This window comes from Zootoca vivipara, chromosome 8 (genome assembly GCF_963506605.1).
Source record: "Zootoca vivipara chromosome 8, rZooViv1.1, whole genome shotgun sequence".
Lineage (NCBI taxonomy): Eukaryota > Metazoa > Chordata > Lepidosauria > Squamata > Lacertidae > Zootoca > Zootoca vivipara.
Window position 1 is genome coordinate 63,035,067 of NC_083283.1, and position 26,232 is coordinate 63,061,298.

General features: G+C 43.3%; 1 protein-coding gene across 1 annotated transcript in view; it reads right to left on the reverse strand.

Annotated features, from left to right (window-relative positions):
* Window positions 1-287: 287 nt before the first annotated feature.
* The window catches only part of BMP6 (bone morphogenetic protein 6), a 99,977-nt gene continuing 74,032 nt past the window's right edge, over window positions 288-26,232 (reverse strand). The window contains exons 2-7 of the mRNA XM_035124694.2: window positions 25,216-25,408; window positions 9,337-9,485; window positions 7,423-7,620; window positions 3,792-3,868; window positions 2,562-2,672; window positions 288-1,702 (exon numbers count right to left, since the gene is read on the reverse strand). Of these exons, the coding sequence (XP_034980585.2) occupies window positions 1,553-1,702; window positions 2,562-2,672; window positions 3,792-3,868; window positions 7,423-7,620; window positions 9,337-9,485; window positions 25,216-25,408 (878 nt within the window). The 3' untranslated portion in view covers window positions 288-1,552. The remainder of the gene's footprint in view (window positions 1,703-2,561; window positions 2,673-3,791; window positions 3,869-7,422; window positions 7,621-9,336; window positions 9,486-25,215; window positions 25,409-26,232) is intronic.

The window sequence follows — 26,232 nt, forward strand, 5'->3', positions numbered from 1 at the left end:
TCAGGTTTGTACATAGGCTAGATGTTTTATGTGTAGAAAGATGCTGTTGCCATTTGTTTGTTGCAGATGGAGCAATGCAACTTTCATTAGCCATATCTACATTTCTCATTTTTGTACTGTACTTTTGCCCTTCCTATTGAAGGCCAGGAAATGTGTCCAGGACAAATTTGGGGGTGGGGGTGTAGAGTCAGGGGGTACATAACAGATAGGAAGTATGGAAAGAGCTAATTGAGATATGGCAGATGTATCAGATCAACACACATGTTTCTGCCTTAAAGGGAGCCTTTATTCTACATGGTGACTTTTAAAAACCTTATGAAGCACAATCTCATGAGCAGGCTGAACTGCAAGTCATGACTCTTGTAAAAATCAAGTGGTACAATTGTTTACACACACAGTTTCTGAATAAATCTTTTTTTTTACAAAAAAAAATTGGTCTTGCTAATAGTACATCAAAATTACTATATCTGACAGTTGCAATAAATTATCATTTTCATTTATTTACAAGAGCAAAGTAGTCAAAGGGAAGTGCACTTTTCCTTGCATTGGGGAAACATTTCTCTTACATAAGAAATAAGTATTGTATATACATTTTAAATTCATGTTCGTAGAAGTGAGAGGTGCAAGTTTATTCCTGGCCAACCAGATCGGAATCTGAAGAGTGCTTTTAATTGGGTCAGTGAGACTGAGTAACTTGCCATCTCACTAGTAAGTAAGTGCAAGCCAGTCCTCCTGCTTGGTCTTGTCCTACAACCTCTGCTCCCCACCTTCCTATGTTCCTCTTCAGTCAGGCTTTCAAAAGGAGGGGAGGGATCAAAACAAGCAACAGGGAGAGCTGCGGAATGTAAGCATAGAAATTGCCTTTCGAACAAATGTACAAGTTTCTTCCTGTTAGCCTGATGGGACAATTTAACCTCTAGAACACTTCCTTCTGTGATAGCTATAGGGGCACGTTGCCAGTTATGTCACTGTTGAAGGGCAAGGGACAAAACTTGCTTTTAACACAGTGTGTGTTGCAAGAACCTAAGTGCAGCAGTTCTTGCAAGGCACTTACCTTGCCGATCAAAGTTCTCACCTTCAGTTTGCAGGTCTTTAAAGTTAAGCAAGGAGAGCTTGGTTTGGCTACATTTAAGGATGGAGATTTTTGCCTTGAATAGTGCATTTCATTTCTTAGCTACACAGCCTCTGTTTTTTCCTTGTGGGCATCGCCACCAGGATTTGGCAGGTGCCTGCTTAGAGAAACTGAATTGAAGATCGAAACAGCGTGCAGGTTTTTTGGTCTGTACCTTTGCTGCTTCAGCCATGGTCCATACTTTATAATCTTCTTTGGTGTACTTAGAAATTAGAAGAACCAAAGGCTCCCATTGTGCAAATACTTTAAAAGGACAAGTAGCATTGGAGCCCCCTGCTTCTGCTTAAAAACAAACAACAACCAAAAAAAATCCTCCTTAAGGCACAAATACAGTTCTAGAAGCTTCAGATTTTCCCTTTGAGGCACTGGATGGAAGTTATTTAGAACGGCGCACCAGATCTTTCTGAATGGAACTTTTCGTCAGTGACATCCACAAGCTCTTACCACCATGTTCCTGTATTTTTTCAAAATGACGTTGGAATTGTCATCGAAGTAGAGAACTGAGATTGCGTTCAGCTTCGTAGGGGCACAACACGGCTTAGGAACGTTCTCTGGATTCATTAGGTGAACCTGTTTTAAGTAAATTGACAAACATATTTGTAACTTCAGCCCAACTTGTTAATCTCACATTTCTGAGCCTGACTCCAAGCAGCTTCGGTTAACTCTTTTTAATCTCCATGGCCAACTCTGTGCCCTAAAGATTAGACTTTTCAATGTATAGTTCCATTAATCCCCCGTATCCCTTTGTCTCATGGTAGATTTCCACTAATGCCGATGATGACTTCCCTGCAACCTAGGGAAGGTTAAGCAGTTTTTCTTGGCATTGTGGTAGGCAAGAAAATATTAAATCACCCACATACAACATGATCCTACCTGTTAGAGATAAATATTTATTGAGACTTGGAAGTGGCATTTTTAGCATCAAAGGTGTAATGTGCCGTTAAGCTACATGAAGGAAGTATTTTGAAAAGTAAAATTACATCGTATGTCAAAGGTCTCTTGAAAAATTCTGTCTCCTCTCACCAGCATGAGAATCACAGTTCAAATTCTTACTCAATTAGCCAAGTGTATTAGGCTAAAACAGCTGCTCTCGGCTCATTAAAGGAAAGGTTGGATAGAAAAGGTAACAAAATAACTTGCTCCACCCCACAGCTGGTTAATTCATTTAATGGGGTGAATTTCTAATCCCGGAGTTGCTTTCCTGCAAGTGCAATTCCTTGGCCATCCTCATTTACCCAAGACCCAACCACAAATGTGGGATTAATTGCTCACCCCCACACCCCAGTCTTACATTTTGCCACCGATATGAAAGAGACAAATTGGAGCTTCTTCACTCCCCAAAGCTACCATGTTTTTTTTGGGTGGGGGGGAACCAGGCAGGGTGAACTGTTTTACAGCATCTGTGAGCTAAGCCAAGGCCTCTACTTACCAAAGTCTGCACAATGGCATGATTGGTGGCGTTCATATGAGCATTGAGTGGGAAAGAACATTCTCCATCGCAGTAGTTTGCAGGATAGCCCTTTGGTGCAATTATCCAGTCCTTTATAAGAATAATATTACATCTATGAAGCATAACTATTGCAAATGCATACAGGTTGGTCCATTTCATTGCTGAAATTGTGCTTATCAGAACCCTCCCTGTGTCAAACTACAGAATACGGTGCATGTTAGGAGAGTTGCCACTTCCTTATACCCAAGCTTCTTATGTCCTGGCTTCAGTATTCAAGTATCGGCTATAGGTACAGAGTACTGTATTATAAATATCTATGGAGCATGATTCAGTGCCCTGTTTAATTCTCTCTACCCCTCCTACACATATGTGTAGAGAGCTGTACATGCCAAAAGCAGACATAAACCAGAACATACTATTAAAATGCTTACCTGACATCATTATTTTTATAATAAAAGTGTACGGTTACAGTACTAGTTACACACATTAAGCCATGGTTGTGGTGGGTTATACACTTGGTTTAGCTTATGATGCAACACGTTATGGTTCGACACCCTTTTTACAGATGTTTCAGGGTATGTGCAATCTGGGCTTACACAAAACCGTGTGCAAATCTACTGAAGCTTCCAAGTTTTTTAAAGAGTTGGAACCATTTAACATGTGAAACCAGTGACAGTCAACCACTGGTTGATACTAGTATGTAAAAAAATCCTGCATTTTTAGCAAGAACCAAAAAAGCCTTATGACTGGACTAGCCAACACACATTGTGTTAAACATCATGCCATAATTATGTACATTAGAATACACATGGGTGCAATACAGCAAAGAGGATAGAAGAAAGAAATCTCATTCTACATGACTGCTATAGTGATTTTGGCTGTTAAAGGAACCAGCCACATAAATAGAAACATTTTATTTTTTAAAGGAAATTTAAAATGGTGGAAGCCATCTTTAGTGACAATTGTGTGGAGCTTAAAAACACTGATGGTGAGCCTATGGAATTGTTCTCTACATACTAAAATGCAATCTAGCTACTTAAAGCTGAATGCAAAATAAACATCTGAAAAAATTGTAACTCAATGGAAGTAGACTTTCGCCACACTTTCTTCCAAGATATGCTAACACAGAACTCAGTCTGGTGGGGGGGGGATCTAGTCTTCTGAGCATTGTTTTCAGAGCATGTTTATGGACATAGAAACATCACATACCTGCCATCCCAAGTCTTGGAAGCTAACATAAAGTTCATGCTTTCTGCAAGCTGTTTTTAGGTCACTGCTGTTGTAATCTATGAGGAAGTATAAAGGGGGGGATATATATTTGAAACAACATATTTAAAAACCCTATCACCAGAATATGGCAGAGACATTTTGTGGCTTTTTAAAGCCTAATGCAGATCCAAAGCAAAATTCTCACTTATCAAACTGCTACAGTGGTACCTTGGGTTACAGACGCTTCAGGTTACAGACTCCGCTAACCCAGAAATAGTACCTCGGGTTAAGAACTTTGCTTCAGGATAAGAACGGAAATTGTGCTCTGGCGGTGCGGCGGCATCAGCGGGAGGTCCCATTAGCTAAAGTGGTACCTCAGGTTAAGAAAAAGTTTCAGGTTAAGAACGGACCTCCGGAACGAATTAAGTTCTTAACCAGAGGTACCACTGTATTTGAAATTAAACGAACACAGACAAGGTTTTTGCCAGCGCCAACCTGGCCACAGAGGTTTACATCATATGGGGTGCAGTGCTTCAGATATCACAACCTAAGTCATGATAGATTACTACTAGTCGGATGCTTACAAAATTTTGTTGCAGCCTCTTGGCACCTGTAATCTGCAAGGCTGCAGAGAGAGAGGCCCTTTGCTAACTGACTCAATGCCACCAGGCCGCAGAGAGGAGGACTTGGGCAACTTTCTAGATACCATCTTTCTATTTGTTTGCAATTCCTCAGGGTCTCGAAGGAAACTTTAAAAATAATAATCCAGTATTTACTTAAAGGGGAAAGTATGATGCTAAAAGCATGTCAAGCGATCACAGAATACAGCTGGGGCACAGTGTTTTGGCATCCCTCTCCCTCAAAATAAACCTAACCCTAGAAACCACAAGAGATTGGGAGTTGTTTTAAAAAGAGAACAGTGTAAGAGCTTGGGGAGTGTTTCTTTTTTAAAAATAAAAATAAATCTTAAGAATTGCAATTTCAGATCTTCAGACTGGCTCTACTTGAATCACAAATTTAATCAACTTGGCAAAAGATGGTTAGCTGGTATAAGAATGCACTCCCCATCACTAGAAGTTTTTAGACAAGCCATTGGCTTTCAAATCAAGGCCACTTGTGCTTGAGTGGAAAAGTGGAAAGCATTGTTAAATGCCTGCTTCTTGTACTTCCAGTCCAAGCTAGCAGCTGGAAAGCAATCGGGAGAATCGTGTGGTACAGTTTCAGGACACATTTTACAGTTTTGGCCAACCTGGAGCCTTCCAGATGTTTTGGATAACAACTTCCACCATCCTCACTCAATACTCGTCCACATTAAAACACCAACAAAGAAAACAACACACACACACACATATATGCACCAATTAGGCAGCGAGTTGTAGCAGAAAGAAAAATAAAGGCTGGAAATTAGTAAAAATTTGGTTGGTAACTATCAGCCTAGAAATCAGCTTTTTTTACACTTTGCACTGTTAACAAAGCACTGCAGACGCCTGTACTCAGCGCTGGAATTCATTTGTGCAAAAGACAGGATTGAGTACTGTATTGGCACCTACTAATTTGTATGTAGTTGGTCCTGAACTAGTTTTTAACTTTCGTTTCAATATCAGTTAATGGAAAAGTTTAAACTTGCATAAAAACTAAAATATTTCACATTTACACAAATATAAATAGATGCTATTCCTCCCCACCACCCCAGCCCAAGATGTGGGGAGCACCTTGGAGAGAACGTCCCTCAAAACTTAACCACAAGAAAGCTTTGTTCTAATGTGAAATTCGGCATTTCCATGGGCTGAACTTGACATTTTTTAAAGCTTCTCCCCACTGAAAGTAGGTAAGCTATATTGGAGCTAATCCTTCCAAAACACATAAACTGCTCCTATAGTGCCCATTCACCAGATTCCACAATATAATTAATATCCAGGATACATCAACATTGTTTTGAAAGAGATCTCTATGACTCTCCTTTTCTCAGGGTTTGGTTTAGCAGGCGATTGTTTTGAAGGATACAGCTGTTGTAAACTGATTAACCCACTTAACACAAAAGGAGTCAGCTTAGGAGAGATAATGAAATGCCTTGCTTCAGTATACTCGCATATGGCTGTACTTTGACAGTATGCACAAAGAAGCAAGAAGCATGCAACTTTAGACGCCTATTCCTGCTGTGCCTTATCTCCCAAGTTCTCTGGCCAATGGTGGAGAAAAGCCCACATCGCTTACAAATTCCTCTGATGAAAACCACAGAGGGCCGCCGCTGAAGGTTTTGGAATGGGCACAAGGCCTTAACATCCTGAAATGTGTGATCGTGCCATGGCATTATCAGTTCACCAACAGTTTGCAGTTAACTCGAAAGTAATCTGTGCTGCCTCAGACATCACCAACACAAGATGTCAGTCAAGTTACAGTTCTGTCATAAAACCCTGAACTGATACACACGTTGACTGAACATCTTTTACACCAATGCTTTGAGAAATGAGTAGGCTTTCATACTGAGAGCACGAATCTATTGCTATAGTTACTGAATAAGCAAACTGACCTGTGCTGTCAGATAACTGGTTGCAAAGGTATACCAAACAGCTGTTTATGTAGCATATGCAGCTGAATCAGGGCCAGCACTTAAATAAGCTGTTGCAGCAAAGGAAACTTAACTGTCTTAAAGCATAACAATTCACTGTTGTGTGTGTAGGAGTGGCACAGGGCTTTTTTGTTGTGGTTGTTGTTGCCTTAGACAAATTAAAATTCTGTGCCCACTCTCAATGATCCACTGAGTAGTGTTAACAATAACACAATTAAAAAACTGAGTAGGGTGTTAAATTTCTTTGTTGTTTTTACTGCCTGCCCTGCCATTTCTTTATTTCCTCCCCGTTACAAGTGAGCTGAAGCTCAACTGCTGTGACCTCAGCTAAAGGAAGCTCCTCTGACAGTTTAAATCAGGCATCCCCAAACTTTGGCCCTCCAGATGTTTTGGACCACAATTCCCATCTTCCCTGACCACTGGTCCTGTTAGTTAGGGATCATGGGAGTTGTAGGCCTAAACATCTGGAGGGCCGCAGTTTGGGGGTGCCTGGTTTAAACCAAGGCACTCCTAGGCTGTCCCTGGGTATCTCCTCTGAATAGTTCAGACAACAGCTCATTCTCTGTTCCCAAGACAATTGGGAAGCAGGTTTGCACCCTGGACAAATGCTTAGTTTGCCACTTTTGGCCTGGACTCATACATGACTCATTACTTACTTGTCAAGTGGAATAGTCTTAAACAATCATTACTATTATTTTTCAGTTTTTCACAAGCTTCACAAGGCTGCAGGATAAGTTTGGTCAGCTACCTCACCCTGCCTAATGGTAGGGCTACTCCACCAACTTTGCTGTGGATAAGCCAACATGATTTTTAGTGATGTCCCACTCTACACAAACTTGTTCCTGCTATCCAGGGAACAGATCCTCCCTTGGAAGGTCATCTAAACTTACTTTTGTGACAATGAGAAAGAAAGAAAAAAGAAGAAATGAAACACTCGAACGATGTGAGATGAATTCGAAGCAGCTTCTAAATGTAAAGTGCTTGAGAAACGATAGCTAAAAAATAGTATTTTTCTTCCCTTTTCATTTTCACATAATCCAGGATGCAATTCAAAGAGGTTACCTGTGATACTGGATACCCTGGAAACATCTTGAGGCTGGGTAGAGCGGTTTCGACTCTGTTCCCTCCGCCTGTTGGAGGCTGACCTAGCCGTTCGAACGTGAACCTTACTCACTTTGAAAAAAGCCACCATGAAAGGCTGTTTGTCATAAGGGCCATCCCGACCTATTAGTCCTGCTTCTCTAGGGTTTATACCGAGACCTATAAATTAAAAAAAAAGTGTGTCATATAAAGAGCACAGTGTTTCTGAATAGCTCTTTTGAGCAACACAGCTGCTTTCCTACAACTAATGTTCTTCTGACCCCCCCTCTTTAGTTTTCCCCTCTCTCCTCCTCCTCTATAGCTGATATCATAGGATACTCTAATTTTCAGTGAAATTTCACAAGCTTCTTTAAGGCTCCAAAGGCCACAAGTATACACAAGTGCTGTAAGAGGTACTTCACTCTGCTAATTAGCAAATTTAGGAGGAAATGAGTGGACAATATTTAGGAATAGGTCGGGGTTATGTGTACTCCATATAAAAAATAATGACAACTCTGGGACCTGTGCAAAAACGACAAATTAATCAAATTCAACAAAAATTATTTTATCTCACAGCTCTTCTTATCTCGTTCTCGTAGCGTTTATTCTGGAGGGTTTATTATTTTGAACCATCCATTCTAATTGCTTTAGCAATGGGGATGAGCAATGATCTTTCTCCACTCTCCAATTACCGGGCTTCAGAAAGCAATAATGAGCCAGACTAGATGCTGCGTATAAGGCAGGTTTGCATAGGAGCCAAATCCTAGGGGCTGAGGTCCCTTTGCTCGCCCCCCCTAAAACATTTGAGCCCAGCCCACCCTGAATTAATGGGCAATGTCATTCAAATGGTGTGTGTGCTGCGTCTTTTGATTGATTATGTGGGGCAAGGTGTTATGTATTCAGTGGTCTGCGTTTGCCTGAGCTTGAGTCTGAACTAAAGATTCTGAGCTTCTGTGTTCTGATTCGATAGATGGTGTCCAATCACAGAACATTTCAGGATTGGGGCCTCTGCCATTGGCCCTTGAACTCTTGAGTCTTGATTCGCAGCTTGGAAGTTTAGACAGCCAATCACGGTGGGAGTGGGAGCGGCCCAGGCTTTCAGGAATGTATATAAGCAGTTGCTTTGCCCCTGTTTCCCAGTTATGTAGTTCAATAAAAGTTCTTGCTGTTATCGCTGTGTCTTGCCTCATGGGAACCCACCTATACTTCACAGGGCTTACCCGCCCCCCGCCCCCAATATTTGATTCAAGTTGGTACCCTTGCAGCTTCATATGCTCTATTGAATTCCACCAGAAGGTGAGATATATTCTGTCAATCTCTGGGGCTCCAATGGCCCCAAATTATCTGTGGCATGTTGCAAAAGGGAAGCATGAGAGGAGAACTCCCAAAAACTTAGCACAAGTTCCTCTCCGTATCTGGATCAGGAAAAGAGGTTGAAACACTGAGGAAATGTTATGCACTGTGGCATTTCATCAGCAGACAAGTAAACAGAAGGCCTCTTGGTCCAGTTGAAAGATACACAAAAATTGAGTCGAAATTGAGGAGCTCACATCACTCTCCCAGAAGACACTTCCACAGCCCCACACAGAGACCTGTGGGTATTATTTATATTTAAGAAAAACCTTGCATTAAGCACCTTGCCCAACTCCCCAACCCCCCGCATCCAGAAGTCAGGCATTCCCAAAATTTCACAGCCACGGACATAGGGCATGCAGCCTAGAGCGAGCAGCTTTCCAATATGTGCAGTTGGATCCAGAGCCCGGCCATCACATCACAGCTGTGTGCTTGGCTACATTAGCCAGATCATCACATCACAGCTGAACACTATAAACAGAGCTTCCAATTAATGACTAGGACATTGGCCAGATGTTTAAAGTATGTTGGCCTGTTACCTACCGTCCCTGGTCACCACGCTCATCTGGAGTCCCAAGTTATGCTGAGGGTTTATCACCCACATGTTGCTGGTGGCAGTGATGTCAAACTCCAGCCAGCCTTCTTCGGAGGCCCATACTGCTCTGGTGTCCAGCAAAAACAGATCTGAATCTCTGAAGAAGAAGAAGAAACAGGAGGGAGGGAGGGAGGGAGGGAGGAGCAGAGAGAGCATTTCACCATTATTCTGGTCCAAATTTCCCATTTGCTTTCACGGCTTCTTCACTAGCAGGAGGCAATGTTCGAAACACTTCTCAGCTGTCACTATAAATTTAGACACAGCCTGAAATCCTGATTTTACATGCATTCAACTGTTCCCTGCACAATCATCATATTATTATTATTAATATGCCACCCATCAAAGGAAAGAAGTATCCAGTCTCTTCTTAATTCGTTTCCTCATTCTCTGACTTCCTCTACACCACCAATGGGGAACCTCCAGGCCATGGGCCTAATTGGGCCTGCCAGCCTTCTTAAGTTGTCCCACAAGGCTGTTTGGAGGAACCACACGCACCTGGCCAACCACCTGATGTAATCAGATGCCAGGCATGGGACAGTTAAAAGGATCTCTTATCTCCAAACTAAGCACTACAGAGCTGTGCTTTCCTGCGCTCCTCTACCAATACACCACCATACAAAACTCAGTGGGAGCCACTGAGAACTGAACAGCACTTGCATATTCCAGCCTATTGCTTGCTCTTGTGGAGACTGAGGTGTGTGTTTGCAGAGGGAAACATAAATTTGGAACTGAGGAAGTTATGATTTTTTCAAAAAAATTTTTTACAAAGCATAGAAATGGCACATGGAGAAAGGGTTACGCTTGCACTCTCACACACAAGCAAGTTCTCCTCGCCAGATCAAGGAGCAATCACACTTTTGTTACGTATGCATGTGTGTGTTTTGTTTAAGAAATGTGAAGTTGAGCCCTACAACGAAGACAATGACCCTAGTTTAAGAGCCACTCTGCAAAATGACGAAATGTTTATACAAAGAGGCGATAAGGGAGTCTCTGAATTGGAGAGAACATTTTTTCCTCATGGGAAGATAGAACTTGATAAAAACTCTCTTTTTTTACCCAAAGTCATCGTTTCTATGTCCATTCACACAAGCATATAGCTTATCGGGAGCAACGTTTCAATAGCCTGAAGATAATAATAATAATAATAATAATTTATTATTTATACCCCGCCCATCTGGCCGGGTTCCCCCAGCCACTCTGGGCGGCTTCCAAACAAACAGAAATTCTAAAATACAGAAATCCATCAAACATTAAAAGCTTCCCTAAACAGGGCTGCCTTGAGATGCCTTCTAAAGGTCTGGTAATTGTTCTCTTTGACCTCTAGTGGGAGGGCATTCCACAGGGTGGGTGCCACTACCGAGAAGGCCCTCTGCCTGGTTCCCTGTAACTTGGCTTCTCGTAATGAGGGAACCGCCAGAAGGCCCTCGGAGCTGGACCTCAGTGTCCGGGCAGAACGATGGGGGTGGAGACGCTCCTTCAGGTATACCGGACCGAGGCCGTTTAGGGCTTTAAAGGTCAACACCAACACTTTGAATTGTGCTCGGAAACGTACTGGGAGCCAATGTAGGTCTTTTAGGACCGGTGTTATGTGATCTCGGCGGCCGCTCCCAGTCACCAGTCTAGCTGCCGCATTCTGGATTAGTTGTAGTTTCCGGGTCACCTTCAAAGGTAGCCCCACGTAGAGCGCATTGCAGTAGTCCAAGCGAGAGATAACTAGAGCATGCACCACTCTGGAGAGACAGTCACTGGGCAGGTAAGGACTCAGCCTGCGTACCAGATGGAGCTGATAAACAGCTGCCCTGGACACGGAGTTGACCTGTGCCTCCATGGACAGCTGTGAGTCTAAAATGACTCCCAGGCTGCGCACCTGGTCTTTCAGGGGCACAGTTACCCCATTCAGGACCAGGGAGTCCTCCACACCCGCCCGCCTCCTGTCCCCCACAAACAAACTTCTGTCTTGTCAGGATTCAATCTCAATCTGTTAGCTGCCATCCATCCTCCAACCGCCTCCAAGCACTCACACAGGACCTTCACCGCCTTCACTGGTTCTGATTTAAAAGAGAGGTAGAGCTGGGTATCATCAGCATACTGATGGACACCCAGCCCAAACCCCCTGATGATCTCTCCCAGCGGCTGCATATAGATGTTAAAAAGCATGGGGGAGAGGACAGAACCCTGAGGCACCCCACAAGTGAGCGCCCAGGGGTCTGAACACTCATCCCCCACCACCACTTTCTGAACACGGCCCAGGAGGAAGGAGCGGAACCACTGCATGACAGTGCCCCCAGCTCCCAAGCCCTCTAGACGGTCCAGAAGGATGTTATGGTCGATGGTGTCAAAAGCCGCTGAGAGATCCAGCAGAACAAGGAAACAGCTCTTACCTTTGTCCCTAGCCCGCCGGAGATCATCGACCCGTGCGACCAAGGCAGTTTCAGTCCCATGATGAGGCCTGAATCCTGACTGGAAGGGATCCAAATGGTCCGCTTCTTCCAGGCGTGCCTGGAGTTGTTCCGCAACCACTCGCTCAATCACCTTGCCCAAGAATGGAAGATTTGAGACTGGGCGATAGTTGGCCATATTGGCCGGATCTAAAGATGGTTTTTTAAGAAGCGGTTTAATAACCGCCTCTTTCAGCGGGTCTGGGAAGGCTCCCTCATGGAGAGAAGCATTTACCAACCCGCGAAGCCCATCGCCCAGCCCTTCCTGGCTAGCTTTTATAAGCCAGGATGGGCAAGGATCAAGGAGACAGGTGGTTGGTTTCATTCGTCTAAGCAGCCTGTCCACATCCTCGGAGGTAACAGATTGAAATTGATCCCACAAAACTTGACTAGACAGGACTCTAGCACTCCCCCGCCCCGGCCCTGCTCCCACGGTGGAGTCTACCTCTTCCCGAATCTGAGCGACTTTATCTGCAAAAAACTTTGCAAAATCATTGCAGGAGATCGTGTGGCCCGTACTGGGCCCGGATGGAGCAGGTGGTTCCGCTAAATTGCGAACCACCTGGAAGAGTCTCCTGCTGCTGTTTTCTGCAGATGCGATGGAGACGGTGAAGAAGGTCCTCTTCGCCGTCGCCATTGCCACTTGGTAGGCTCGAAGTTGAGCTCTAGCCCGTGTCCGGTCTGATTCAAAATGAGTTTTCCGCCACCGGCGCTCTAGCCGTCTCAACGACTGTTTCATTGCCCTCAGCGCCGGGGAAAACCACGGGGCTGTCCGGGCTCCATGCAATCTGAGAGGGCGCTTCGGAGCCAGACAGTCAATAGCGCTGGTTAACTCCGCATTCCAGCGGGCCACCAGGGAATCAGCTGAAAGGCCATCGACATGGGATAAAACATCCCCTACCACTCTTTGGAAGCCAATTGGATCCATTAAGTAGCGGGGGCGGACCATCCGAATCGGTCCCACCTCCCTGCAGAGGGGAAGGGTTGCGGAGAAGTCCAGTTGCACCAGAAAGTGATCTGACCATGGCACTTCTTTTGTTTCACTTTTACTTAATGTCAGATCACCAACATCCATAGAGGTAAACACCAAGTCCAAGGCATGTCCGCGGCTATGAGTTGGGCCAGACTTATTCAGGGACAGCCCCATGGTGGCCATGCTTTCCACAAAGTCCCGAGCGGCTCCTTGTAAGGTCGTGTCGGCATGGATGTTAAAATCCCCTAAGACAACCAAGCTAGGTGTCTCCAGGAGCACATCCGACACGACCTGAAGCAGCTCGGGCAGGGAATCCTTGGTGCAGCGGGGAGGTCGGTACACCAAAAGGAATCCTGTACTGCCTCTATTGCCCAACTTCCAGAACATGCACTCAGAGAACTGGGTCTTCCCAATAGGACGCCTGGTGCAAACTAATGACTTCCTAAAAATCACTGCAACCCCCCCTCCCCGCCCAGATGGCCTGGGTTGCTGTGCATAAGAGAAACCTGGTGGGCAAGCAGCGCCAAGAACGGGCCCATCGGCTTCCTCCAACCAGGTCTCTGTCACACATGCCAGGTCAAATCCTCCATCCACAATCAGGTCGTGAATGGCGGTGGTCTTATTCATCATCGACCTGGCATTGCACAGCAGCACCTTCAGGTCATGTGGGTATCCCTTGCCTATTCCAATATCCGTCCGGTCAGGACCAGACCTGGAGGCAGGGATAGTCCTCAGACAACGACTAAGTCTGCCTCCTCGGTAATGACATGGTCTGGTCTTAGCGTAACTCCTCCTCCTACCCGTGACCACTGAGATCGGTTGTTCCAGTGCACACACCCCTGTGGAATCTGCCCCAGCCATTTTGCTTGCTGGGACCCCCTCCCGGGCAGCCCTGACCCCTCCCCTTAAAAACAAAATAAAACCTCTGTAAAAAACAGCAAGAACTCAACAAAAGAAGAGTACAAAAAAGACAATAAAACAATAAAACCAAAAACAATAAAAATTACAAATACACTAAAATTTAACAGATTCCCACACCCAACTAAAAATCCCTCCCACCTACCACCCCAAACACAATAAAACAATAAAACCAAAAACAATAAAAATTACAAATACACTAAAATTTAACAGATTCCCACACCCAACTAAAAATCCCTCCCGCCTACCACCCCAAAGAAGATAAAAACATAAAAAATTCTTTAAAAAGCATTTTAAAAAGAACTCTGTGCTGTTTCAAGTTCCCCTGGGCAGCACCAGCAGCAGAGCGGCGGCAGCAGTCCTTTATGAGGCCTTCCAGGCCCCGCCCTAAACCAGGTGGAAGGAGGCAGGGACAGGGCCTGTGGGCACTCACAGCAGGAGAGAGTCCTGGGCAGCACCAGCAGCAGAGCAGCGGCAGCAGTCCTTTATGAGGCCTTCCAGGCCCCGCCCTAGGCCAGGTGGAGAGAGGTAGGGACAGGGCCTGTGGGTACTCACAGCAGGAGAGAGTCCTGGGCAGCACCAGCAGCAGAGCAGCGGCAGCAGTCCTTTATGAGGCCTTCCAGGCCCCGCCCTAGACCAGGTGGAAGGAGGCAGGGACAGGGCCTGTGGGCACTCACAGCAGGAGAGAGTCCTGGGCAGCACCAGCAGCAGAGCAGCGGCAGCAGTCCTTTATGAGGCCTTCCAGGCCCCGCCCTAGGCCAGGTGGAGAGAGGTAGGGACAGGGCCTGTGGGTACTCACAGCAGGAGAGAGTCCTGGGCAGCACCAGCAGCAGAGCAGCGGCAGCAGTCCTTTATGAGGCCTTCCAGGCCCCGCCCTAGACCAGGTGGAAGGAGGCAGGGACAGGGCCTGTGGGCACTCACAGCAGGAGAGAGTCCTGGGCAGCACCAGCAGCAGAGCAGCGGCAGCAGTCCTTTATGAGGCCTTCCAGGCCCCGCCCTAGACCAGGTGGAAGGAGGCAGGGACAGGGCCTGTGGGTACTCACAGCAGGAGAGAGTCCTGGGCAGCACCAGCAGCAAAGCAGCGGCAGCAGTCCTTTATGAGGCCTTCCAGGCCCCGCCCTAGACCAGGTGGAAGGAGGCAGGGACAGGGCCTGTGGGCACTCACAGCAGGAGAGAGTCCTGGGCAGCACTCTGCTGTTTGAGTCCGTTAGCCCAAATTCAGTGGACATACATGATGGCATTGGGAAATCCTATACGTACAGGAATGCCACAACCCTTCCCACTAATATTTATGGTTTTCAAACATTAATTCGCACAAAATGTGTTATTCTCTGTTCACTGGCTTACCACTAAAAGCCAGATGGATTAAATTAACATTTAAATCACCAATGGAGATGACTCATAGTAATCTTCACACAGCAAAGTCCGTTCTGCACTTTCAACCACCTTTCAGCAGCTCTGAATATTTAGACCTTAAGTTCGAAACTCCACCACTTGAGCCACAAGAGCAGCTGCTATGTATTTACAAAACGACTGAAAGCTCAGCCTTTTCAAGTCAGGTGCAGATACACACAGTTTCCAAACTGATGTCCAAAAAAGCAAACAGGTCCCTGAGGGACTCGCGGTAAACTTTCTTAAGTACACTGACTCCTTCCCAATTCAGGTGTAAATATACACATTTTGCAAGCTGGCCCCCAAGCAGAAACACATCCCCCACCCCCACCCCCGAGACCCACACCTGTTTGCTTGCAGTAGAATACAAACTAGAGGAGAAACTGGACCACACATACTCTAAAAACTATGCAAGCTCTTTTCTGAAACAGCTGGCAGCATGCTGTGTTTTTCATGCCCGATTTCCACTCCTCATGATGACCTGGCCTAACCTTTCTTCATCACCTGCAATACAGAAGAATTGTCCTCTTGCTAAGAAAGATCCATCCACTCATAGAACCTTGTCTTGGTTCCTCCTAAAAAAAACCCCAACACCTGGAAACTGTAATTTTACACCTCACAAGAGCTTCAATCTCCAGCACCCTTAAACTACAGTTCCCAGGATTCTTTGGGGGAAGCCATCTAATTTAAACATATTGTGTTGATGTGACAATGTTTAGACGGCAAACCAGAGTTGGAAGGGACCCCAAGGGTTATCTAGCACAACCCCCTGCAACGCAGGAGTCCTTGGCCCAACACGGGACTCAAATCCACAACCATGAGATTTAAGAGTCTGATGCTCAATGGACTGAGCTATCTCCATTCACAAAGAAACACAATTCAGATTTCGCTTGCCAGGAGCTGTTCACAGCATATACGGGTTCACATCCCCTTCCCACGCAATCTTAGCCTAACCTACTTTACAAAAGAATTACTACTAGTCTTACTACAAAAGAATTTCAGAAATAGACTGGAAAGAGAAGTTGCTGAATTGCAACTTATCACCAAGCTCAAAACCATGGAGGGACCTGGTTTGAACAGAGACATAGGATTCTTATCTCATTATACATGATAAAGCGATCTTCAGCCATCCCAACCCTTGTTTTTTCATGCAAGACCATTTGCAGTCGTTCACAGTCGTCAACAGCTATCAGTCAGTCAATCACCCATTTCCACCACCCTTCTTAGTGATACCCCCCCACCCTTTCCCTACATAAGTGCTTGGGGACTTCTGCTTCAGTGTATCTGAAGAAGTGTGCATGCACAGGAAAGCTCATACCAAAATAAAAACTTAGTTGGTCTTTAAGGTGCTGCTGGAAGGAATTTTTTTATTTTGTTTCGACTACGTCAGACCAACACGGCTACCTACCTGTAAGTACTTTACAGGGTTGTTGTAGGGATAAGAGTGTGCGACTAGCCCAATGTCATCTGCTGAGCTCCAGGGTTGACTCTGGTTTGTGAACCAAATCTCTTCAGTCCTAGCCTGGGCATATTATTATTATTATTATTATTATTATTATTATTATTATTATTACGGTATTAATCAAAGAGAATATGGGAGAATAGCTTCTTGGGCATTGCCCGCCTACATACATATGTACGAATGTATTTGTGTATGTACACACAACACACACACAGTTTTTACTCTTCAGTAAAGCCCTTCAAGAATAAATAAGGTCATCAAACACATGAGCTAGGAAAAAATAAAGCAGTGACCAGGACTACCTAAGCAATATGGACTCTGTTGCTGAGAAGAAATCACTTATTTCTGGAATTTCTATCCCACAAGGCTCTTGAGAACGGAAAAATTAGCTTCAGCTTTTCTAGGAAGAATGTCCATTTGCTATTTTATAAATATCACCTCTGAGCTACTATTCTTAAACCGATACATCCTGTCACCTATTTAGAGCATTTACAGGACAAGCACTTTTGCAACTGAATATGATATGTATTTTCCCATGAAATCTAAACATTTCTTTTACTATACAACTAAAACTTCTTTCTTTGGGCAAGAAGCTGGAAGATTTTAATTCATTCCAATCATTTACCTCAGCACCGATTATATTATAGAAATTTACGTAATTGATGAAGTTGCTACTGGTTTTGCTTCTATATTACTGAGGCAGCCAGGTTAAAATAATTTTCCCTCTCTTCCCTGAGCACACATCACACCATGGAGCACTGCCACAGCAAAACATCAGAGCTATAAAAAGCTATATTTCATATATACCTTTTTTTCCAACATTGCCTACTTTCCTACACTCTCTATCCAGCCCTTCAGTTATATATTTTTTCAACCAGGCAGAAATATCCCTTAAAATGCAGTGAGAACAAAAAGAACACTTTCTTCAAGCCATTCAATTTCAGACAGGGTCCTCTTATTTTAATTATGGTTCTAAGGACCACAGGTTTTGGCCTGTCTTCAAAGGTCAGCATTACTCAGGTTCTTAACAGGACTATTACACATCAGCAGCCATTTACTGAGCCATTAATTATCCCAAACTCACTAAAACGCTCTTCATGCTGAACTTCTTCTTTTTTCGTTTGTTTACTATTCTTCAACAACACGTTGACATAGCAGTCTAGACTGAGCACAGTGGTCACCACAGGAAGGATATATTTTTTAAACTTAAGTTATGAGAGTGTTTGTGGGCACAGGCTACAACTCTGCATTTAAATGCAAGCCATATATATTGGTATACCCTTCCTGCGTTGGACGAAATCTTTGACCAGCTAACTCCAGCGGCTATGGGCTACCATGCATCTGGATTTTCCTGTACGTTTTACCGATTTCAGCCCGGACACTGCTGCCGACTGCGGTATTCCAGATATATCTGGGAAATCCTGGACATATTGAAACCCTATTTTGGATTAGAAACTTGGGCACTCATTTGGCTCAATTTCCTGTTGGGATGGTGGGGGGGAATTTAATATTCTTAATCAGTATTAAGTATAATAAATATAATTATAATTACAATGTGGTGCACTAGAGTAAAGGAATATCAACAGTAGAGTTCCACCCCTTTCTCCTATTCTTACATCTGCAATAACCTATACACAAGCAGCAGGCCGCCTTTAATAAACAGTTCCCGCGCAAAAAGGAGCAAGACAAACACGACCCATTGAGATGGAGTATCTCCCTTTGATCATTATCTCATGCCACAGACTTGTGGTTTTTAATAGACTAGTTGTTTGGACAGTGTAGGAGGATTTTTTTTGGGGGGGTGAGGGTTGAGGAGGGGTGAGTTAACAGGATATTTACCTTTGGAAAAAATAATCAAGCCCCAGGGCTTTATATATTTGATCAGCCACAAAGCTTTAGTCCTGTACTTCTGACCTGACACCTCAATGGGCTAAAGAAAATTTCAAAGTTTCTTTCTATATTATGTAAACAAACGCTTTCTAAAAATAAATTCCATTTACTTTCCTCTCACTTTAAAGGCCTCCTTCCAAATGAATTACCTCGTTCCCAGAGAGGTCTAACATTCAGCTGCTGTCTTTACCACAAACTCAACACTTCTTTATCTTCTAGTCACAGGGATACTAGCTTCTTGACAATCATGTCTGGAAAATCTACTACAAACCTTTGCATTTGATAACGAACCAGGTATGACTTTGGAGAAAGAGAGAGAGATGGTGCCCCATTTTGGCTGTCTGTCAAGGCAACCCGGGATCTGCCAGGCTATGGTCACTTCCAAGCTGAGCAGAAACCAAAGGCCAACATGCTTCCCTTATACTTTGCTGCAGATCCTGGTAACTGTTCCAGGTTTCAACCCTCAGTGGCTTGCAAGGGACCATACCTTTGTCTGTAGCCTCACATTCCTATAGTGGTCTACAGCTTACAGGTGGATCTCATGTCCTTTAAGGCAAGGAGTTGCAGGGTAAATGAGATCTTGAACAGCTGGTGACTGGATTCCCTAGATGAGCCATTCACACAGGTGATCTGTGTTACTGTTTTCAGGATTTCAGCCCAACCACAGGCCGGTTTTGAGGCTCCGGGCGTTGATTGCTCTTTCCCTTGGAGTGTGTGGACTGTCTGCCTAATTTGGATCAGTGCCTCTCTAATTGATAAGAGCCAGAAGTGCAACCTCTTTTGCTTCCCCCCCCCTAGTCATTCTACCAAACTTCCTTCTACATCTCCAGATCCCTGTATTTTCTATGTGAAACAATTTACATTACCTAATGGCAGGATTACTACAGTAGTTGCAGATGCTTCAGAAAACATGGCAGCCTATCCTTTGGACGCTTTTACGACTGATGCTTCAAGGTCTGCATTGACCTTATACCCAACCGTATACTGTTGCATAACTCCCACTCAGTTCAATGGGCTGTCACAGATGTGTTTCCTAGCAATTTTACCTTTAATTATTGCCAAATTCAAACAGATTTTTGATGTGGTGCTGACATGGTTTAGGCACAAGAAGCTGAAAGTTGGCCTTTAATAGTGCTGTGCTCTTCTTTACTAGATTGTTTTCATAATAATAATAATAATAATAATAATAATAATAATAATAATAAATGTTGTTGTTGTTATTGTTGTTGTTGTTACTATTACCACCACCTCACCTATCTAGCTGGGTTTCCCCAATCACTCTGAGAAGCTTCCAGCAGAATATAAACACATAATAAAACATCAAACATTAAAAACCTCCCGATACAGGGCTGTCTTCAGATGTGTTCTAAAAGTTGTGTAGTTCTTTATCTCATTGACATCTGATGGGAGGGCATTCCACAGGGACCACATTACCACCAAGAAGTAATTATATTACAGTTTAATTATTTTTAAACTATTTTCTCTTATATGTTATAAAAATAAAAATAATAATGACAACAACAAATGATAATTGTAATTTGATACAGTCTTACACATCCTCCAAACTACTCACAACTCGCTGTATCATGGAAAAACGTCCAATATGAGCTTGGCAGGTGTTTGATAAGCCATTATCTGCGCTTACACTGGTGCGTTTTCAACAGTCTTCAAGCAAGAAAGAATTTTTTTAAAAACTATATTATGTCAACAAATTCCTGTGCCCTGATTTAAGAACTGTCATTAAATCAGGGAAGAAATAACTCATGGGAAAAGAGGTAAGAGAATGTTGTGGTTTCAACTTAGATGGTTCCTCTTGAAATAAGGTCAAATGTTACCATCATTTTCTTTTACTAGGGTTATTGCCTTCACAAACAATTGAAGAAAAGCTGTGTAATTTTCTCCAAGGGATGCTAAGGTTGGCCAGAAACCTGACCTACCTTACAAGAATATCATTAATCTTTCCATTATGTCTTGTTAACAACGCCAGCGGTTTTCGTAATGATAAAATGTGGTCTGCAATGATGATGTGATTTAAAACCACTACCACAACTTTCCCCTTGTATTATTATTATTTTTAAGAGCCCTAAAAGATAGAAAAGGAAGCTTCATTCTGACTATTCATTAAGACTTTTAAAACCCTCCTAAATCACATTTGGCTGAATGACTTTTATAATACCGTAACAATTCCACAAGCACCATTTCTACTATTGTGTTGACTTAAATGGTAGCAATACAATAATGTTCCCCTAAGACACCTTGCTAGTTTAAGAAATACTTTGAGCATGCATTTAAATGACGATCCATTCAAAAGTTATATTCAAGTAATTAAAACAACACAGCAGCTCCAGTTAAGGTAATGGGTTAGATCAGCGTTTGCCCAACTCCATCTGTTTTTGGACTACAATTCCCATCATCCCTGACCACTGGTCCTGCTAGCTAGGGATGATGGGAGTTGTAGTCCAAAACAGCTGAAGACCCAAGTTTGGGAAATGCTGGATTAGATTATTTTATCTATTTGCCACTTCCCCATTAGGCAATTCTATCTCTGCAATGACCATTCCTCATATAAAAGGGGTGCGCATTTTGCATGGTCGCGCGTAGCACCCTGGGAGCCTCAGGCAGCCCCCAGCAGTTCAGAGGCTGGCACCACCTTCCCGGGCTGGATACCTGTGGTCTCCGCCCACACAGCCAGCCATCCAATCCGGCCGGGGGAGGTGTTGCCAGGGTGGGATTGGCCAGGTAGGAGGAGGTAACTATCCAGTGCTCACAGCAGAAGGAGAGGCAATTCTATCTCTGCAAAACCATTACAAGTCATGGTTTTGCCTGACAAGCCCCAATCTATATGCAAAATTTAATTTTTTTATGATACCTCATAAAATAAACTAAGTATCAAGTACCAATGTGATAAATAAGTAAATACAATTCAGGGGTGCCTGTCTCCTGGCCATCTCTGCAACATGGCAGAGAAGGGTTTCGCAAAAGAGGTCTTTTTTTAAATGTCCCCTAACTTTAATTTTCCTTTGTGTGTCACAAACTAGACACATTAGGAAAGTGGGCATGGTTCTCTGTTCTCATGTTCTCTGATGTACTGCTTTGCTACATGCAGGTCATTGTTTATGTGGGAAAATCTGTAGTCTGAATTAGTAAAGTCCAGGATTCTACTACCGAAGTCCCCAAAAACTATCGCAAGATTTTAGGTTCAATTCACCCTCACAGCCTCTAATTTTTCAAACTACTGTGAGGCCTGACATAAATAGTCTGGGATTTACCATGTCAGTCCTGTATTGACTTTGCCCTCAAACTAAACAAACAACCCCAACTCAAAAGGGCTCATCCTACTTCTAAGCGGACAACAGAGCAATCTGTCTTTGGTTCAACTTCATGGACTCTATAGATTCAGAGTTATTGAAAACCATCTCATCAAATGTTAAGGAACATGACATATTTGCTCACATCATTAGTCTCAAAGAAAAGAATGAGAAGCCTGTAGTTTAAGTAAGAGGCAGCTGTTCACTTTTGGCTTATAGGGGAACATTTTCTGGAACTCGGTGTCTTAGAAATTGTTGCTGGCTTGTGTTCTTTTTTTCTTTTCTTTTAAGTAATTTTGTCCTTCTCTCCACTCTTGAGCCTTAAAAGACTGTTCCCAATAGGAAAGCAATATATTCCAAATGAATCATCAACACAAAAGAAGCAAAAAAATAAGAAAAACATGTTATCTACAACTTGTGCAGAAGTTCTCATTTTAAATTACCAGACGGGGGCAGGGAGGATGATAAAGAGATAATAAGGGGACAGAATTGTTCCAAGCAAATTTGGGTCCAAATTATTCAAAGAAGCTACAGTGAATTTTTTTATTTTAATTTTTTTAAAAAAACATGCTTATGAGATCGTGTATGGCTTTATACTTTGGGCTTTCCTGGATACGGTTGCTACTACGGTACTGCATGGCCCAAGAACAAGTCCCTAAGGTGTGATTCTGGCACCACTGAAGTGAATGGCAAGCCTCCCACTGGCTTCAGAAGAGCCAAGGCTTCTTCCCTGGTGATTGCTGGAGTGTTTGTATGAGATCTGAAATGCACCCATGGTGAGACCAATACAGAGCACACATTTGAGATCAAACCAACCTGACTTTATGCATTTGGTCACAACGCTTATTTTAAAGCCTGACAGTTTCACAGAGCTTGCAGTTTGTGGAATTTTCATGAAATAATCTCAGAGTTGGGCCAGAAGGTGTTTAATACCGTATACATATATACAGGGCAATCTTTGTTTTGCACAGGGGTTCTGACCCCCATGAGCGTCCACAGAGCACATGTAAGCCCAGACCAGTCCCTTTTCGTGACATTTTGGGGCTGTTTCCAAGTTCAGCGCTGTGCATGTGTGTGTGGCCATGTGCCATTCAGAAGCTCCTAAACCAGGAATTGCTTGTATATTAAAAAGGGTTGCAACGATGCTTGGAATATCTACACACAGACGACTCCATTTGGCACAACTTGCAGATGGGCTTTCATGCTTTCTTAGCTAGCCAAAATGGAAGAGTCCATGGAAGCAAGTGTCAAATTATCCAGTAATCAGAAGACACCAGACGCACACCAGTTAGAATGCAATTCTGTTGCAAAGCGTGACTGAAAGCTTTTCATGAATTGGAGGGGGGGGGTTGTATATAGGGAACCCATAAAACCACAAGGGTATTCCCCCCCTCCACCATACCCTTTCTATACCTATAATTAGATATTACACAACAAACACACACACCACAATATACATGGACTCTGTACTCCTTCCTCTATATGCAAGCAGACTTGCTTCCTCACAACTCGACACACATTGCTTGACAAATCTTCAAACTCCTCATCTGCAAGTCCTCCTTCATATGTCCATGCTGTTCACCCCTTTTACTTACAAAATCTCCTTTGTTCACTTCATCAGTACCACCATACATAAGCATATTCATGGTATAATCTAAAACAATGCAATTGTCCAAGAATGCTACATAGATTCTTATAATGGCAGTTCTAAATTAGTTAAAAGTACATAAAACTTTGGTTTCCAAATACCTGGCTTGCTCAGTCTTTATTTTAGGCACCGTAGAGCAGCTACCTGAGCAACTTTCTTGATGCAGTTGTGTTAATGTTGTTCATATCCAATCATTGCTATTGAAATACAAATCATAGATATCAGCTATGGAACAGCTTCCCTCCAGGGACTCCCAGCTGAAATCCCAGCTGGAGCCTACTTCAGAAGCCCCCTAAAACCTCCTTATCTGGGCTGACTTTGAGTGAATGATGGGCTTTGGATTCTTAGCCAGGAGGAGTTTGGAATTTTAGGGTGGTGCTTTTAATTACCTTTATTTGACCAGGTCCAACCTATTGGGATGGAACATATTAAACACTACAATCTCATACAACAAAAAATAATATTTAGAATATACTGGACCCCATTAAAAAGGTAAAGAGACCCCTGACCATTAGGTCCAGTCATGACTGACTCTGGGGTTGCAGCGCTCATCTTGCTTTATTGGCCAAGGGAGCCGGCGTACAGCTTCCGGGTCATGTGGCCACCATGACTAAGCCGCTTCTGGCGAACCAGAGCAGCACATGGAAACGCCGTTTACCTTCCTGCCAGAGCGGTACCTATTTATCTACTTGCACTTTGACATGCTTTCGAACCGTTAGGTTGGCAGGAGCTGGGACCGAGCAATGGGAGCTCACCCCGTCGCGGGGATTCGAACTGCCCAACCTTCTGATCGGCAAGCTCTAGGCCAGGCATCCCCAAACTGCGGCCCTCCAGATGTTTTGGCCTACAACTCCCATGATTCCTAGCTAAGAGGACCAGTGGTCAGGGATGATGGGAATTGTAGTCCAAAACATCTGGAGGGCCAAAGTTTGGGGATGCCTGCTCTAGGCTCAGTGGTTTAACCCACAGCGCCACCCGTGTCCCTTGCTGGACCCCATTACGTTTGTTTTAAAAAGGGGCTGTCTAAGGTATGGAGATGTTGGAGATGCAACAGGGATAATGCTTCTCTAAAACATATGTTTTTTCACTGTCCTATTTTGAAAGATTTTTGGCAGAAGGTAACTGAAACTATCAACAGAACTGTACGGAACAACCTTACATTTACAGAGCAAAATAGCCTCTTGAATTACCCAGCACATGGAACCTTACCAAAGGACAATACAAGTGGACTCTCTGTGCCCTTTCCACAGCAAAAAGACTGATACTTATGAATTGCAAAAATAAAAATGTGGCTCCCTTCTACGATTGGATTGAAGACTTATAAAAATTAGCAACATATGAACAACTTGCATATAAACGCAGACTTGCCATGGACAAAGTCAATGGTACTTGGAACCCCATTGTTACAAATACTGTAATAGGTTAAGATCTGGTGAAGAACAATAATAACCTTGTACAATATACGGTTTTGGGTGTCCTCCCCCTTTGTTTCCCCTTCTGCATGGGTTTTGTTTCTCTCTTTCTCTTTTTCGTTTGCATCTCGCCATGTTTGGTGCACATATAAGTTACAGTATGTGCTTTTTGAACTTTCAATAAAGATGTTACAAAAAAAAGAGAACCATATTAAACAGTACAATCCTATATATGTCTACTCTGAAGCCAGTCCAAATGAGTTAAATGGGAAGTATTTTTCCCTACCAACTTAAGTGTATCCAGTAAATGATTCCTGCCAACAAAAGGGGGGGATTAAGTCTCCCTCCCTCCAGGTTTTACAATTTTAGCAGTGAAAGGCACAAACCTGTTCTGATGTTCTTTCAATACTTGATAGATGCTAATCAGAAAGGTTTGGTTTTTAAAGCCTCCGAAAACACAATCCTTGTAGATTCGGAACTCGGCAGCGGTAACAGCCTCTCCTTCTGGAATCCGAGACAAATTAAACTTGAATTCCTTGTGGTGTCGCTGGTAAGGTGTGAATTCCTTGTCATATTCAACTGTTTAAAACAAATAAGATAATTCAATTTAACTGTGATTTTTCAACATTCTCCACTTCTCACTCTATTTTGTTCCAAAAAGTGCCCCAGAAAAATGTTCAAGCTTCAAGTATTTTAAATTAAAAAGCAACTGAAATTTCACAAGAAAGCCTGTATGGAATTGAAGCAAGTGAGATCCTCAATTCACCCATTCATACTTGACATAGCCACATTTAGTCGTTTCATGTCAATAGAGATAAGAAAAAGTATTTGTTACATTTATTTCTTGACTTTTCCCAAATAACGTGGATGCAGTGTGCATGGGAATGCCATGCCATCTGAAATTCCTCTTACTTATTTTTCAGAGATGGAACTACATTAGGCACATCACAATACAAGACCAAGGCCATATACTCTGCCGTTTTGTATAGAATTTGCTATTGCACCAGCATATCGAACAATCTTATAACCTTAAATCCAGTATAACCCAGTATAATCCAGTATAACCCAGTGAAAGCTTTGCCACTGAGTTAAGTATCAATAGGTCTTTGATAACGGGGATGCATTACTTATGTGGCAAAATTAATAGGTGTGCTTGAAAAGTATAGCATGAGCAGCTCTTGCTTTCAAAGTTTTAAGTATTGTTGGTGCAACTCCCTCCCTGAAACTCTTAAAGCTGTACCAAAACTGCACACTCTACTCCTAAAATCAAACAGTTGGAACAGTGCTTTTCTGCTAGCAGCAACAAGAACTATTATTTTTTAAAAATTTCATTTTTTCATTACATACATTCATCCCCCCCCCCCGTGTTATTCTAGTTTTTCTTTATCACCTCTTTTAAACAT